This window comes from Caretta caretta, chromosome 3 (assembly GCF_965140235.1).
Source record: "Caretta caretta isolate rCarCar2 chromosome 3, rCarCar1.hap1, whole genome shotgun sequence".
Taxonomy (NCBI): domain Eukaryota; kingdom Metazoa; phylum Chordata; order Testudines; family Cheloniidae; genus Caretta; species Caretta caretta.
In genome coordinates, this window is record NC_134208.1 from 92,471,462 (window position 1) to 92,485,221 (window position 13,760).

At 40.8% G+C, this 13,760-nt stretch overlaps 1 protein-coding gene across 1 annotated transcript in view; it reads right to left on the reverse strand.

The window, feature by feature from the left end:
* Positions 1–530: 530 nt before the first annotated feature.
* The window catches only part of MAN1A1 (mannosidase alpha class 1A member 1), a 209,217-nt gene continuing 195,987 nt past the window's right edge, over positions 531–13,760 (reverse strand). Inside the window, exons 11-12 of the mRNA XM_048844674.2 lie at positions 9,689–9,804; positions 531–4,223 (exon numbers count right to left, since the gene is read on the reverse strand). Coding sequence (XP_048700631.1) covers positions 4,097–4,223; positions 9,689–9,804 — 243 coding nt within the window. The 3' untranslated portion in view covers positions 531–4,096. The remainder of the gene's footprint in view (positions 4,224–9,688; positions 9,805–13,760) is intronic.

Genomic DNA, 13,760 nt, shown 5'->3' on the forward strand with positions numbered 1-13,760 from the left:
TTTCAAAAGCAGTGTTTACTGTATTCCTAAGTGGGAACTAGTTGAAGTCTGCTTGTGATCCCCACAGCATGCATATTCTGATCATTCTCAGAACTGACCTTCTTTTAGATCATTCCCAACTACCCTGTCATCTCTGTCCGCCCAATTTCCTGTATCTTTTTTCATTTTGTTTTCTGTTGGTTACCACATTTTTGCCCTTTTTTTGTTACTAATAAATATTTCTTCAATAGGACTGATTTAGTGTCCACAGATTTTTGTTATAGCAGCAATTCTATACCCTATTTCACAGACATTAATTGGTACCCTTTGATTAATTACAATACCTTAGCAAGTTATTAACAGTATTCTGCATTTATCAGAGCTACTGATCAGAATTCAGCAGAACAGTGTCCCAACCAGGGCTATGAAGCAGATTATTGCATTTCTTCTGCACTTATTTACAAGCCTCTGAAATACTTACTGTAATTCTTGTAAGATCAGGACCTTCATCCACTTAGTAATACAAAGAATAAACTAACAAAATGAACAGATATATTAAAAGACTTTATTCACAATAGAGAAATTTTTACAAATATAGTTCTTAAAAATTAAGCATCTTGATCTGTTATGTCTCTCATTACATCAGAGATTTATATAAAGGTGGAAAAGACTAAATGGAATATATACAAATCAAAAACAATTTAATGGAGAGAAATGGATAATACATATGATGAAGTCACCATAGAAACAGTGAGTCATTGGGTATTGTAGAACTGTCATACAACAAACATATGCAATATTCATTCCACAAACAATCAAAACAACTGTTGTTTTTGCAACTTAATTTAAGTGCCATTTAAATTATTCACCATTTAGAATTTAACATGTAAACTTAACTGAACTGTTATATGCTGAAAAGGAATGAGAGTTTAGGCAATGTTTTCACAAAGATATTTGATACACTGTTTAAAGTTTTTCAAAATTCAGCAGTTTCTCTTCCATCTGAATTATCAATTACATATACAGTGGCCTTTAAATCATCAGTTTCCACAGAGTTAATTTCATATTGTAAATACTAGGAAAATACCATTTTAGCTGTGTGGTAACTGTTGGTAAAAGCGGACTGATTAAATGGTGATCACTAGAACATTTCACACTTTGGTGTTTTGGGGTTCTTTTTTTAAAAAAAATCAATATTCCTGAACTTACAAAATAGGGTATTCTTACAGTTGGCAAACTCTACAGGTTGTACAATCTTCTTGTCTACTTACATAGTTTACAAAAGGTACAATACAGTGCAGTTCGTACACCTGAATACCAAATATGTTGTCAGCAACAGAATCACGTATCAACTTTGTGCTCTTTCAAATCATAACCCCCAAACCAGAAAAAATTACACTCTTCAAAATTTCTGTATTCCAGGGAAATCAACATGAAATTTAAATATCTAAACACTTATAACCCAACTTATACAACCATTTTGCATTCTTTACCTTTATTTGCTGGGAGTAAGGGAAATTTGTATGTACAATAAATTTCCCGCAATTTGTCCCAAGATCACTAAGGGTGTAGAAGACCCTGATCAAGAAAATGTAAAAACCAGGTTTACAAAACACATGTCTCCAAAATACGGTTTTTCTGATTTTATTGGTTTTATCATCTGACTAAAAGAAATGAGACCCACAGAAGCGCGCACACGAAAATTACACAGCAGGCAGCACAAGATGTTTATGGAGTAACTGGATAAAAATTCAATATTGCTTTTTTTTTTTTTTTTTTTTGGAGTGGAAGGAAGTGAAAAAATTAGTTGTACTCCAAAATTAGATGGACTTGTATTCCTTTTAAAACCACCTTGTATTATATTGGTGCATCTCATAATGAAAAGGATGACATAGTTAATATCCTCAAACGATACAAATCCTGGCCCACTGAAGTCAATGGGAGATTTACCGTGCATTTTAATGGAGCATGGTAAATTATCGAATACAAGGCACCTAAAAATGTGGATACCTTGTCTCGGATATTTTTTTTAATGAATACACATATGGATAACGAAGGCTCAAATCCTGATCTGAGCACTGATTAAGAGTAGCCAGGCAGGGCACCGGGCAAGTGTGTGTGTGGCACAGGAATCTCCCTCCACACCCAGGTTGTGTAGCCCCCAGCAGGTCCTCTCTGCAGGCTCAGCCTAATGATGCATTGCCTTACAAAGGCTTTATGTTCTCGCCAAACCCCAAAGGGGGAGGATTAGCCTACTAGTGGATCCTCCAGCCTTGCCTCCACCCAGGCAGATTGCGTGGGATATACACCCTTTTCTGTACCAGCGGAACAACACATGTGTGGCTGTAAACGGCCCTTTGCATCTGCAGAGGAGGGGATATGGATTTATCCAAAATGCAGGACATGATGGTAATAAGTTTCCTTTGTTCCTAATTTTTACCGGAAAAAGCCCTATGTTGCAGCACTTCCAGCATTAAGGGGAAAAAAAGGGTTCTTGTTCTTTTGTGAAAGAAGATCTATACCTAATTACAGTTGTGGAACCATAGTGCCTAAATAACTAAGCAGGACATTTGAGTCATCATATGCACTTATTTAAAAGAAAATTGAGAATTACTGTTCTGAACCATGTTGGCTTCTTTGCAGTCACATCATCTAATAGTGTGCTTTTGCATGCTGGGAAGCCAGTGGTCACATCCTACTCTGAACATACAGTACAGTCACCCTGCCTGCAAAAGTTAAGTTCCTAATATCTATATGAATTATTCATTTAAACTATTCCAAAATGCATCTCAATAGAAAAGGAATTGTGCCTGATTTTTCCCTTTGGTGACTCCATTAAAAGTAGCTTTTCTTGGTAATCAAGGTCTTATGTCTGAAGAATACTTTTAAACAGGTTATATTTCTATAACTTTGGTCATCCTTGGAAGAAAGAGTTCTGGGCTACCAAAATGTACTAATTCTCTGCTGGTCAATTTCCATCTTCCAATGCAAACAATACTTTTTTTTTTTTTTTTTTTAATAAAGACAAGTTTCCTTTGAGCTATTCAGAACTCCTGTTCTGATAATCTTTTTATACTACTTTGTTCCACCTGACTGTCTTAGGTTACAATCTAAACCAAATGGAATTGTTGAAAAGTAAGATCACAACAGATTAAAAAATCATCTCCCCTTCTCTGATTAGAATAATTTGTAGCCTTTAGAAAGGATTTCATAACATCTTATTTATCTCACACATCCAGTCAAACGAAAAAGCTAACAGATTACGTAAATACCTATAAACAAGATATGATTCCCTTTTTAATAATTCAATAATGCCAGTTTTTCAAATTGTTTATTTTGCTCTTACCAAACTGATTATAGAAGTGATAGTAACTCTAGCTAGAAAATGGAAGAAACAATTCAGTTTGCAGTGATATTCTAAACAAAACAAAAACAAAAATGTGAGTTTTAATAAAAACTAGGATCTGTCCAACTAATGTAATGGATTTGTAAAAATGTTTAGGTTCAATTCAAAGTATACTGCAGTTTTAAACAGAATTGTGTCTGCATCAGATTAAACTATTCCTATGTAGACTTCACTGATAATTAAAAACTTCAGAAGATATTTTACCAATTGATAGACCCGCATAAGAAGAGGCTGTCACACAGTTACAAGATTTGTCTCAGGTGACAGACAGACAAAACAAAATTAACATAGAACAACAAAAAAAGCTCTTTATACTTAATTCTTTATGGCTTTTTGCAACATGGCAAAATATTACAGCTTAAAGCAGACATCTCCTCACAGAGGAGGAAAGAATTTTGCAGTCAAAACAAAAGTGAAATAGGAAACAAGTCACATGCAGACCCCTCTCTTCTATTTGGCAAAGATGACACTGCAGCTTAATGAAGTCTAGAGACGTCAGATTTCTTAAAAAAAAAAGTGGTTCAGCTGGAAAAATAAGATTAAAAGTTTTGCTGTAATGAATTTAGGTCCATTCATAAATCTTTACTGGCAAATATAACAGACTGCAAAAAGGTTGGCTTAAAACTCAGGAATTTAAGTAAAACTGCATCGTGTGCCCAATATTGGAAAGAAATTTCTAAGGAATGAAACAAAAATTAACTTAACATTGTTTTATTTGTGTTTTTCTTCCTTCTTCCCATCATCTCTGTGAAGAACTGGTAGAGGGTGAGCCTCAGTGTTGAAGATCCAATGTTCAAAAGGAAGAAGATCATCGTCAGAAAACAGTAAGTATAAGTACCTGGCAAGAGAAAACAGGTAACATGAGAGCACCATGAAATAACCTAAGGTTTAAAGAAGAGAAAGATGGAACTAATTCATTTTCATGGATAAATATTAACTCCCCACTTCTATTGATGGAAATATTAGGTAGCAGATCTAAAGTAAAACATTATCAACCAGTGACAGTTACTAACGTTTTGGCACCAAGCATTGAGACTACTTAATTAAAATTGGCTTCACTGCTTGACAGTAGCAGGTGGTGATGTAAAAATTTCTGTTATGATAAACAAAAAAGATATAAAGTCTAGGTTCTTGAAGTTAAACAGCACTTCTTTTTCTGTTTCATTCTTTTTGGTTACATATTATTACAGCAATATACAGTCATGACAAGCTTTTATAAATGACCACATGCATCAAAAGAAAACTGAGTGTATGTACTGCATCACAAATCCTGTTTGCCTTACTCATAAGAGCATGATTTGGTTCAAGGTATGATATTTAGATTAAAAACAGGAATTGGAACAATACCGTGGATACGTTTACTAAATAGGACTATATTAATACTAATAATAATCACCATTAAAAGCAACAACACTTACTCACTGTTATACACAGAGATCTTGGAGATACTGTAGTATATATATAAATTGTACACTCAAATACCACTGCATGGGAAGTGTTGGCAAATGCTGACCTTTTAATTCTTACCACTATACTTAACCTTTTAAAGTACTTTACATTTTTCAAATTACAAAGTTTTATAGCAAAATATAATCAAAATAGTTTTTAGAACCCCTTGTATCTTTCTTTACCTTTGTCATTCAGTGCACAGTGCAGTTGGCACTTTCAGCTGAGGTTGCCACATTGGCTGTCTACACTAGGGTTTGTCTGAAAAGGTTTCCGAATGTTGCTAACACAGGTGGAACTTCCCTGGTGACAGGAACAGTGTACACAAGGCTCCCAAGGCTATAAAGGACTAAAAGGATCAGCCTTCCCTTTAGAAGGCAATGGAAATCAGAATACTTGTAAGCTGTCAGATATGCTGTCTCATTTTAAAGTACCTAGTTAAATGAATAAGTGCCACCGTTTAAGTAAACAAAAAGATTAAAAATGTTATAAAACATATTAGAATAGCTTTGGTACATTCGGATTTCAATTGCCTTCTAATAAAATGAAAAATTTCTGCCCTTCCTGTCTGCAGTTTCTGGAGGCAGTTCAAAGCTTTAGCACAGCCTGTGCTAGCCACGCCCCTTTCTCCAGCCTGCTGCCAGAGGATTCATTCCAAAGCTGTGTAAAAACTTGTAGAAAATAATTAATAAAAGTCATTCCAATGCCAACAAAGTAACTAGGTGCAGTGAGTCCTTGCTTATACTGTAACTATTCAAATAAAATGTCGACCCACATCTGGAAACCCATCCAGGCTGGGTAGAATTGTGGGAGACACGAACAGCAGAAAAGAAATGATCAGGTAAGAAAATTTCCAATCTTCAGCACAACATCTCCCACAGTTCTGTTCTCTGGACAGTTTAACTACTCTGAGGGACCCGATAACTGAAAGTTTTTGGCCAGAGAGCCCAAGGATCCTGCAAACAGTAGCTACTGAGGGCTGACACCTGGGCTGTTGTGGTGTTTGGCTGAAGTCCCTTATCAACTCCTTCTTGAACAACGTCCAGAATAACTGGAATCCCAGGATCTCTTTGATTTTCCTCTGTGCTTGACACCAAACACTGACTTTGGTCCAGATGGAGGAATAGGCTTTTAGTGAGGAAGCTTTCCTGGAACACAGCAGAGTCTCTATCGCTTTGGAATATAGGCCAAGCGTGGCTAACACTTCTCTTGCAACAGTCAAGCTGTCAGATGGAGACTATCTGGGTCTGGATGGAGGACCAATCCTTGATAAATAGTGTCTGGCCTCTCCAGTAGCTGCAATGGTGGTTTCAGCTTCAGTTCTCAGTCTGGAGAACCAGGGTCTCCTGAGCCAGTGTGCTAGCATGATCACCCTTGCTTCTTCTAATCTTATTTTTTGGATCACTTTCCCTATGAGACGGAAGGGTGGAATATGCATACAGCAGGCCTTGAGGCCATCTGTGTGACACAGCATCTGTCCCCACAGATAGGGGTCTGCTTTCCTGGTCAAGTATTTTGGTCACTTTGCATTCTTATGACTGGCAATCAGGATGACTGAAGGAAGACCGAAAGTCTGTGCCGTCAGATTGTAGACTTCCTGGTGTAGGCACCATTCTGGGTTATTGACATTGTGATGGCCAGTCTACCTTTTGGCTCAGCTCCCCATTTATGTGGATTGCCTTTAGGGAAGGGAGTGTCTTTTCTGCCCATTCCATTATTTCCATTGCCTCTGAATGTAGAGCTACGTTTCTTCTCTCCTTGGTTGTTTATGTATGCAACTATGGGGTTGGACCAGGATATGCTTCCCTTCCAAATGGCTCTGGAATCTCAGAATAGCTAGTTTGTCCGCTCGAAGCTCCAAGACATTGATGATATGACAACTGGATGAGGGAGAGATAAGGTGGAGCCCGTAGCTTGAGGGAGCACCCCTGGTGCACTTTGTCTCTTACATCCACTTATCTGCGGTAGAAACAAGCTATTAATTTAGAAAGTGGGAAACCCTGTCTCCCAAGCTCAGGTCTGGGAGGAGACACATGCTGATTGCCATAATGAGCCCCAGGAGGTTGCGGGAGCATCTCTAGGTTTTCCATTCGCTTTCCATTCCATCGAAGGCTTTTCCCTTGACATGTGTTATCTTTCCTCTGGAACCTCTGAGAGGAAGATGGATGAAAAGGAGCATCTCTGTCTGATAGAAGGTTTGTAGTCCCCTCTTAGAGCACTAATTGGAGACGGTAAGGAACTGTAAGTTTGGCAGCATTTTCAGCCACTATTTTGTCCAATTTTTCTCCAAAGAGGAAAAAATCCTGTGAATTTAGATGAGCACAGGACTTGTTTGGAGTGAGTATCTACCTTTCAGGTAGGAAGTCATATGTGTCTCCTGGGTACTGAGCTGGATGCCATGGCCCTGGCAGAAAACCTCATAGCATCCTTTGAAGTATCTGCCATGAATGATGTTGTATAGATGTAAAGTTGGGTTGATCTCTGCCTGTAAGGGCTTTAAGGTCCTCCAGCCATGACACTGCTCTCAGGGTGGCTTCCACCTTCCTATTTGTTGGATTCTTGGGGACTAAGTCCCCTTTGGATGGAATAACCATATCCTTTGGTAGAGAAGCTATGGCATCATCAACCTTAGGTACATTTATGAGAGCATTCTTTTGGATCTTGAAGCTTGTAGAAGTTGAGAACATGGCTGTTAACATATTTACTCTTTCCAGGAGATTCCCTCTCCCCCAGATTACTTCCTCAAAGGATGCATGCAGGGGAATCGCTGCCTAAGGACAATATTTAGAAGGGAGGTATTTGCTCCAAGTCTTGAGGGCATGCTCAGGCTGAAACTGAATCATGGATACAATCTTTTTGCACACGGCTTCGAGCTTCTCAAGGGGGCTTGAAAACTTGGTTGCATTTTGTTTGTGTCCTGCTCATAATCAGAGTCTGATAATAGATCTCCTTCCTTGGTAGAGGAGGCGGTGTCTGGGTCAGAGGACGAATACCTATTTGGTTTTTTGTATTTTTTCTTACCCGCTAAAATTTCTTTTGGATATTTTAATATTTTTTTTATGTGCTTTGCAGGCCAGTGGACTGTGCCCTGGATGGGGTCTTTTGTGGCTAGCCTTGTGCAGGGTCATGAGTCCTCTAGAAATTTCTCTCTTGGAGTCCTCCCATGTAGACTCCCACTCCAGCAGGTTGGGGGATGGGAATTCACTGCTATTTTTCTGAATCAAGCTGAGAGGAAGGTGGGGCTGATTGTGAACCTGCTTCTACCCCCAGAGCATTTAGGACCCATTTCAGGACTTGGGGTAGGACTGTAGCCCTACTAGTGTCTTATTCTTATGGTCCTGAATTGCCCCAGGACTTATCCACTTGGGCATCTGAATTAAGTCCTCCCTCATCCTTACGACCTCCCCCTATTCTGCTCTGTCTCCTCTGTTCAGGCATTTCTGTGGGGGAGTCAGGGTTTCTTGAGGAGATGGGGTACCAACATGGCTGTCTGACTCAAAGTTCTGTATCCTAGCAGTGCTAGGACTGGCTGGCTGAGAACAGGCAGGGCATAACTTGCCCTCTGTAAAGCCTGTTAAAGCTGCCTCACAAATGGTGCACCTTTTAGGCTTAGTCCAGTGCTTATGTGGCTGCTGTACCATCCCTGAAAGGGAGGACTACTCCAGATGGCTTCAGCCATGTGCCGCTAAATACCCGCTTTAAGAGGAGGAGCAGAGGAAAGAACAAAGAAGGGTGCTCGATACAGCCTGAAAACAAAACAAAGTAAAAATAAGAAGGCAAAGGAAAGTTCAGAAACAAAGGGAACATCCACTCATTGCTGTGGTGGAGGCAGATGATCTGACAGCAGGCTGGAGAAAGGAGCGTGGCTAGCACAGGCTGTGCTACAGCTTTCAACTGCCTTCAGAAAGAGCAGACAGAATGGGAATAGCCCATCTGAAGGAAAACTGTGGGAGATGCTAGGCTTCAGAAAAAACTTGTCTCTTCAGTCCTCCCTTTGCATAAAACTATCGAAAAGGCTGTTTGACTGGTAAGTGTTTTGTTTTTTTTTAACTCTTTCACAAAAGTGTGTTTTGGAGCATGGTTTCAGACGGGTTATTCAAACTAATATAATCAGAAACCCAGTGGGCTCAACGATAGTTGAGAGCAAAATCTCCAAGAAGCCATAACAAGTTTGTTTGGTCAAAATCCTCACATGGCTGTCTTAAAGGACTGTATTATGGAGACAGAATACTAGATTGTACACTATGCTCTTAAAAAAATCCCACATGTATAGACACAAAATTAAAAACCCACTAGGGAAATACACTGTCAGTAGAAACTGCAGGATTACATTGTTATTATACAAGGCTGGGTTGCAAAGAATAGAAAGAAATGGGGAAAAAAAGATTGATGCAAGATTTCCTTTCTTTCATTAAAAGCTGAGGAGCGAATGAGGGCCCCTTTTTTGTTCTCTTATCAAGTCTGTGTGAATTTACCATAAAAGTTAGTTCCTTTTTTTCTGCTCCATAGTTGACATGAAAGTATTCAGTACAAGAGGACAATCTCACCATCTTGTCTGGTAAAACAGTGGTACTGGTATTGGCATGTATAACTAGAACCTATCAAAACTGTGAGATGTAATTTCTTAACAATAAATATCAAGTGTCTTTAACCGAGGTAAAGATATTTCCAAAAGTCACAGAATTCAGTTTATAAATAAAAATGCAATCTATCCGCCTGCCATGTAACAAAAGCTGCATACTGTTCCAGTCAGATTTTACATTACCTGAATGTCAAGACTACTAATGTTAAGTACTCATCTGTAAAGAAAATCTGTAGAGGTTCATTAATATAAATTAAGTCTCCTTACTAACTTACTTGAGGGTCTCTGAAAGGAAGAAACTCTGCTGCACATCATCATGGCTTTGATGGTTGCTATAAACATCTCTAATTCCAGAATAGCCACCATCTACTCTGCAATGTTGTTCCAATGCCTGAATTCATGAGAGAAAAAAATTAAGTTAAAGAAAATTAATCTTCTGTCAATTTTACTGTTAGTCTGCCAAATCCAATTACACTGCAGCTAAATGAGAACCCTTTTGTCATAGTGTCCTTGGGAAAGATCTGAAATTGCAGAACTAGATAAATATACTTAAAATTCTTGTATTTTTACTTTTGCAGAGTGCATATATTGGCATAATTATATATTTATGGGGAAAGCAAAAATGGAGGTGACTAACTATAAAAGGAGGTTCTGTGAGATGGATGGTCCCTATCTGTGTTCCACATGTGGGTACGCAGGTGCACCAAGTACCTGGGGCCAGCGGATCTTGCCCCACTTTGATTGTTTATATGGCATCATGTTGTCTGACGTTATCTAGGCACATTGGGATCGTATGAATGGTAGGAATGCATTGCAGGCCTGTCTGACTGACATTAGTTCCAAGAGATTGATATGCATCCTGGCCTTCCGAGGTGTCCACATATTTTATGACTGCTTATGTGGGCTCCCCAACCTATGAGGAATGCATCTGTGATTATTGTCACGCTGGGTGTGGGAGGCAGAAAAGGGACTCCAATACATGTATTTCAGGTTTGTCCAAAAGGTAAGTGAAGCACTGATGTTGATGGAGATTGTTGCTACAGCATTTATGCTATGTCTGTCTGATGTATATCTTGCCCTGAGCCAGGCTTGCAGACAATGGAGATGTAGCCTGGTGAACAGAATTATGTAAGTACAGGAGGCCATGTGGCTTAGCAGAAAAAGATGGACCTAGACTGGTGTTCAGGGTTTACGAGTGACTTGTTTTTATCAGACTGCTCTTGGTATGGAATCTGTCTGCTGGGAGGTAGGCCCTCACTGTGGTCAAGTCCAGGGGTGCCCCTATAAAGTTTATGAGATATTTGGGAGTCAGAGTAGACTTCCCCATGTTTAGGCATGTTCCCAAGTATGCCAAGAAGTGGCGCAAGGACAAGGTTGCCGACACCTTCCAAATACGATCTGCCCGTTAGAAGCCACTTGTCCAAGTACAGGAAGATGGTATAGTCATTTTATCTCATTTGTGCTACGACCACTGAAAAGACCTTCATGAAGTTCTTGGGTACTGCTGCCAGCCCAAACAGAAGTACTCTGAACTGGTAATGTTCCTGTCCTACCAGAAAACTGAACAACTGTCTGTGGGATGGGTGAAAACACCTTTCACATTGGAGGGCTGCAAACCACTTGACTTCCTCCAAGGAGGGAATTATTGATACCAGCATAACCATGAAGAATTTTCATTTGCAAAAATAAATAAATAGCTGACATAGGTTAAAAATGGGCTTCCATTCTCCCTTTTTCTTTGGATCTATGAAATAGTTGAATAAACCCTTTCTCTTGATGCTGAGGTGGCACTTGCTCTATATCTTCCTGAACCAGAAGAGAGTCCACCTTCTATTAGAGTTGCTCCTTGTAACAGTGGTCCTTGAAGAGGGGCTGGGAAGGGTGTTTTGAAGAAGGCAGGGAAAGACACTTATGGTATAACCGAAGTGGATGATGTCTAGTATCCACTTGTCCATTGTTATAGCCCTCCAATTGTGCCCAGAGTATGCAAGGTGGCCACCAAAACAGACTTTGGAAACAGGTTGGAGATGGCATCATTGTTAAAGGTCACAACTCAAAGCAACCCATCAAAAGTAACCTTTGGCTGGTGGATGAGGTTGGATGGCTGTTGTCAAGGTGGATGGTAGTGGCACATTAGCCACTGGACCAATGGGGCCCATGCCCAAGGGCCCCGGCCAATTGGAGTGCCCCTGCACTCTGACCGCTCAGTGCTCCTGCCGGGGAGCAGGGTCAGGGTGCTGGGACTTCTCCGGCTCCCTGGCAGAAATGCCGGGCAGACGGGGGGGTGGGGCGGGGGGGGAGCAGGAAAAGCCCCCATGCCCCAACCTCTTTTCCCTAGCAGGAGCGTGGGGCAGGGGAAGAGGGGAGAACTGCAGGCAGAAGGGGTGGGGAGGGCTCCCCACTTCCTCTAGTCCAAGGCCCCACAAACGCTAATCTGCCTTTGGTGGATGGGACTGCATATGTTGGACTCCGCATGCTCTAATGCTTGTGTGGTGATTTTTATGGTCTTCGGTGGTAGACTGCAGAAGGGTGTTGGCTCATACACTTGTTAATGACACTTCCTTTTCATGGCTGGGATATACATGCCCAGGGAGCAGAGAGCTGTCCTAGAGTCTTTTAGTGAGTGCAAAAACCCATCTGTTTTCTCCCTAAAGATATTGGTTTAATCAAAAGGTAAGTCCTCACTGGACCTCTGAACGTGTCCGGAGAAACCTGAAGATGAAGCCACAACTATCACCACATTACTATAGTGGTCACTGTACATCTTGATGGGGTACTGGCCGCACCAACTGCAGTTTGCAAAGAAGTTTTAGCCACAATTCTACCTTCCTCAACAAGGGTTTGGAATTGGGCCCTTTCCTCCTGGGGGAGCTTTGTCTTGTGAGTAGTTCATAAAGTCATATGTCGCTAACAGGGCCTTGTAGTTAGAGATTCTGAATTCCAGAATGTTCCATCCTGCCCAAAGTCCCTAGTAGTACAAGCAACCATGGAAAGACCCAAGCAGCAACACCCAAAAACCAACCCTGTGGACATGAGATGGTCCAGTTGTTTCGCTATGTTGTCCACAGGAATGGTTTTAGTGTGTTGCTGCCTGGATCTTTCCATGGCTGCCTGTACTACCTGGGACTTTGGGGCAGGATGGGTGAACAAGTATTCTGTCCCTTTTGCTGACACAAAGTAATGTTTCTTAGCTCTTTTAGGGGAATAAGGTACATGTTGCCTGTGTAGGCCATATGCTCTAGCTGGTTCTATAATGGTTTCATTCACTAGGAGAGCTACTTGACTGGGTCCTATAGGCTGCAGGGTATCCAAGTGCTTATATCCTGAACTTATAATGGGATCTGAAGTATTGTCACCATCCTCTGCAACAATTATTGGTATTGTTTATGGTCATCAGGTGGGGATGGTGAAGACTGAATAATTGCCTCATTGGGTGAGGAAGATTACTCCTGTTGGTACGTCCAGTACTGGCGTATCCAGCTTGTCATCTTCCTCTTCCACACAGTCCTGCACAGCCAGTTGCTGTTGCTGAGGAGAGTAATTCTCTGGTAGAGTGTACAGGTCCAGGGTGTTGGGCAAAAGGATCCCATGATCCCCAATAGGGCCAGCATGAAGGGTCACAAAAGCTGGTTGGGGTGGGGGCGGGGAAGGGCCCCCCAAAGCAGGATACCAGCGGTCCTTTGGAGAATAATCCTGCTTGGGCTGAGGATGGGATCCATCAAAACAACTGAAGCCCTGTCTGGGCTAACCTCTCTGGGGGTTCATCCAGGACATCAGATTCAGCTGATAAAAGGGCAGGGTCAGTTTCCACTGGAGGTCCTGCAGTGCCAGTGGAAGGAAGCTTTGGTGTGTGGTCAGAGAAGGGATTTAATTCCTCCTTGAGATAACATCCTCTTCTGGGCTGAAAATATCCCTCAGAAGCACTGGACTCAAAAGCAGAGGATTGCATGGGTGCTTAGCATGAGACAATCCACGATGCTGGCTCAAACCAACAGATACGACTTGCAAGATTTTTCAGTTATAGGTGTATGATGCACATGTGTACCCATTTATTGAACAGACATAAGGACCAGCACGTGAAAAAAACCGCAAAAAAACAACAAGTTTATAGAAGAAATAGTATAGTATAGTAACTTTTTTTTTTACAAAACTGAATTTTCAGGGTGAGGAAACAAGAAGGTTTGATCACCCTTTCAAATATTCTCCATGGAATCATAGATACAAAGGCCAGAAGAGATCATTGTGATCATCTAGTGTGACCCCTTGTATAAAACAAAGGCCCAGAGAATTTCCTCAAAATAATTCCTAGAGTGCATCTTTTAGAATAACGTCCAATCTTGATGTAAA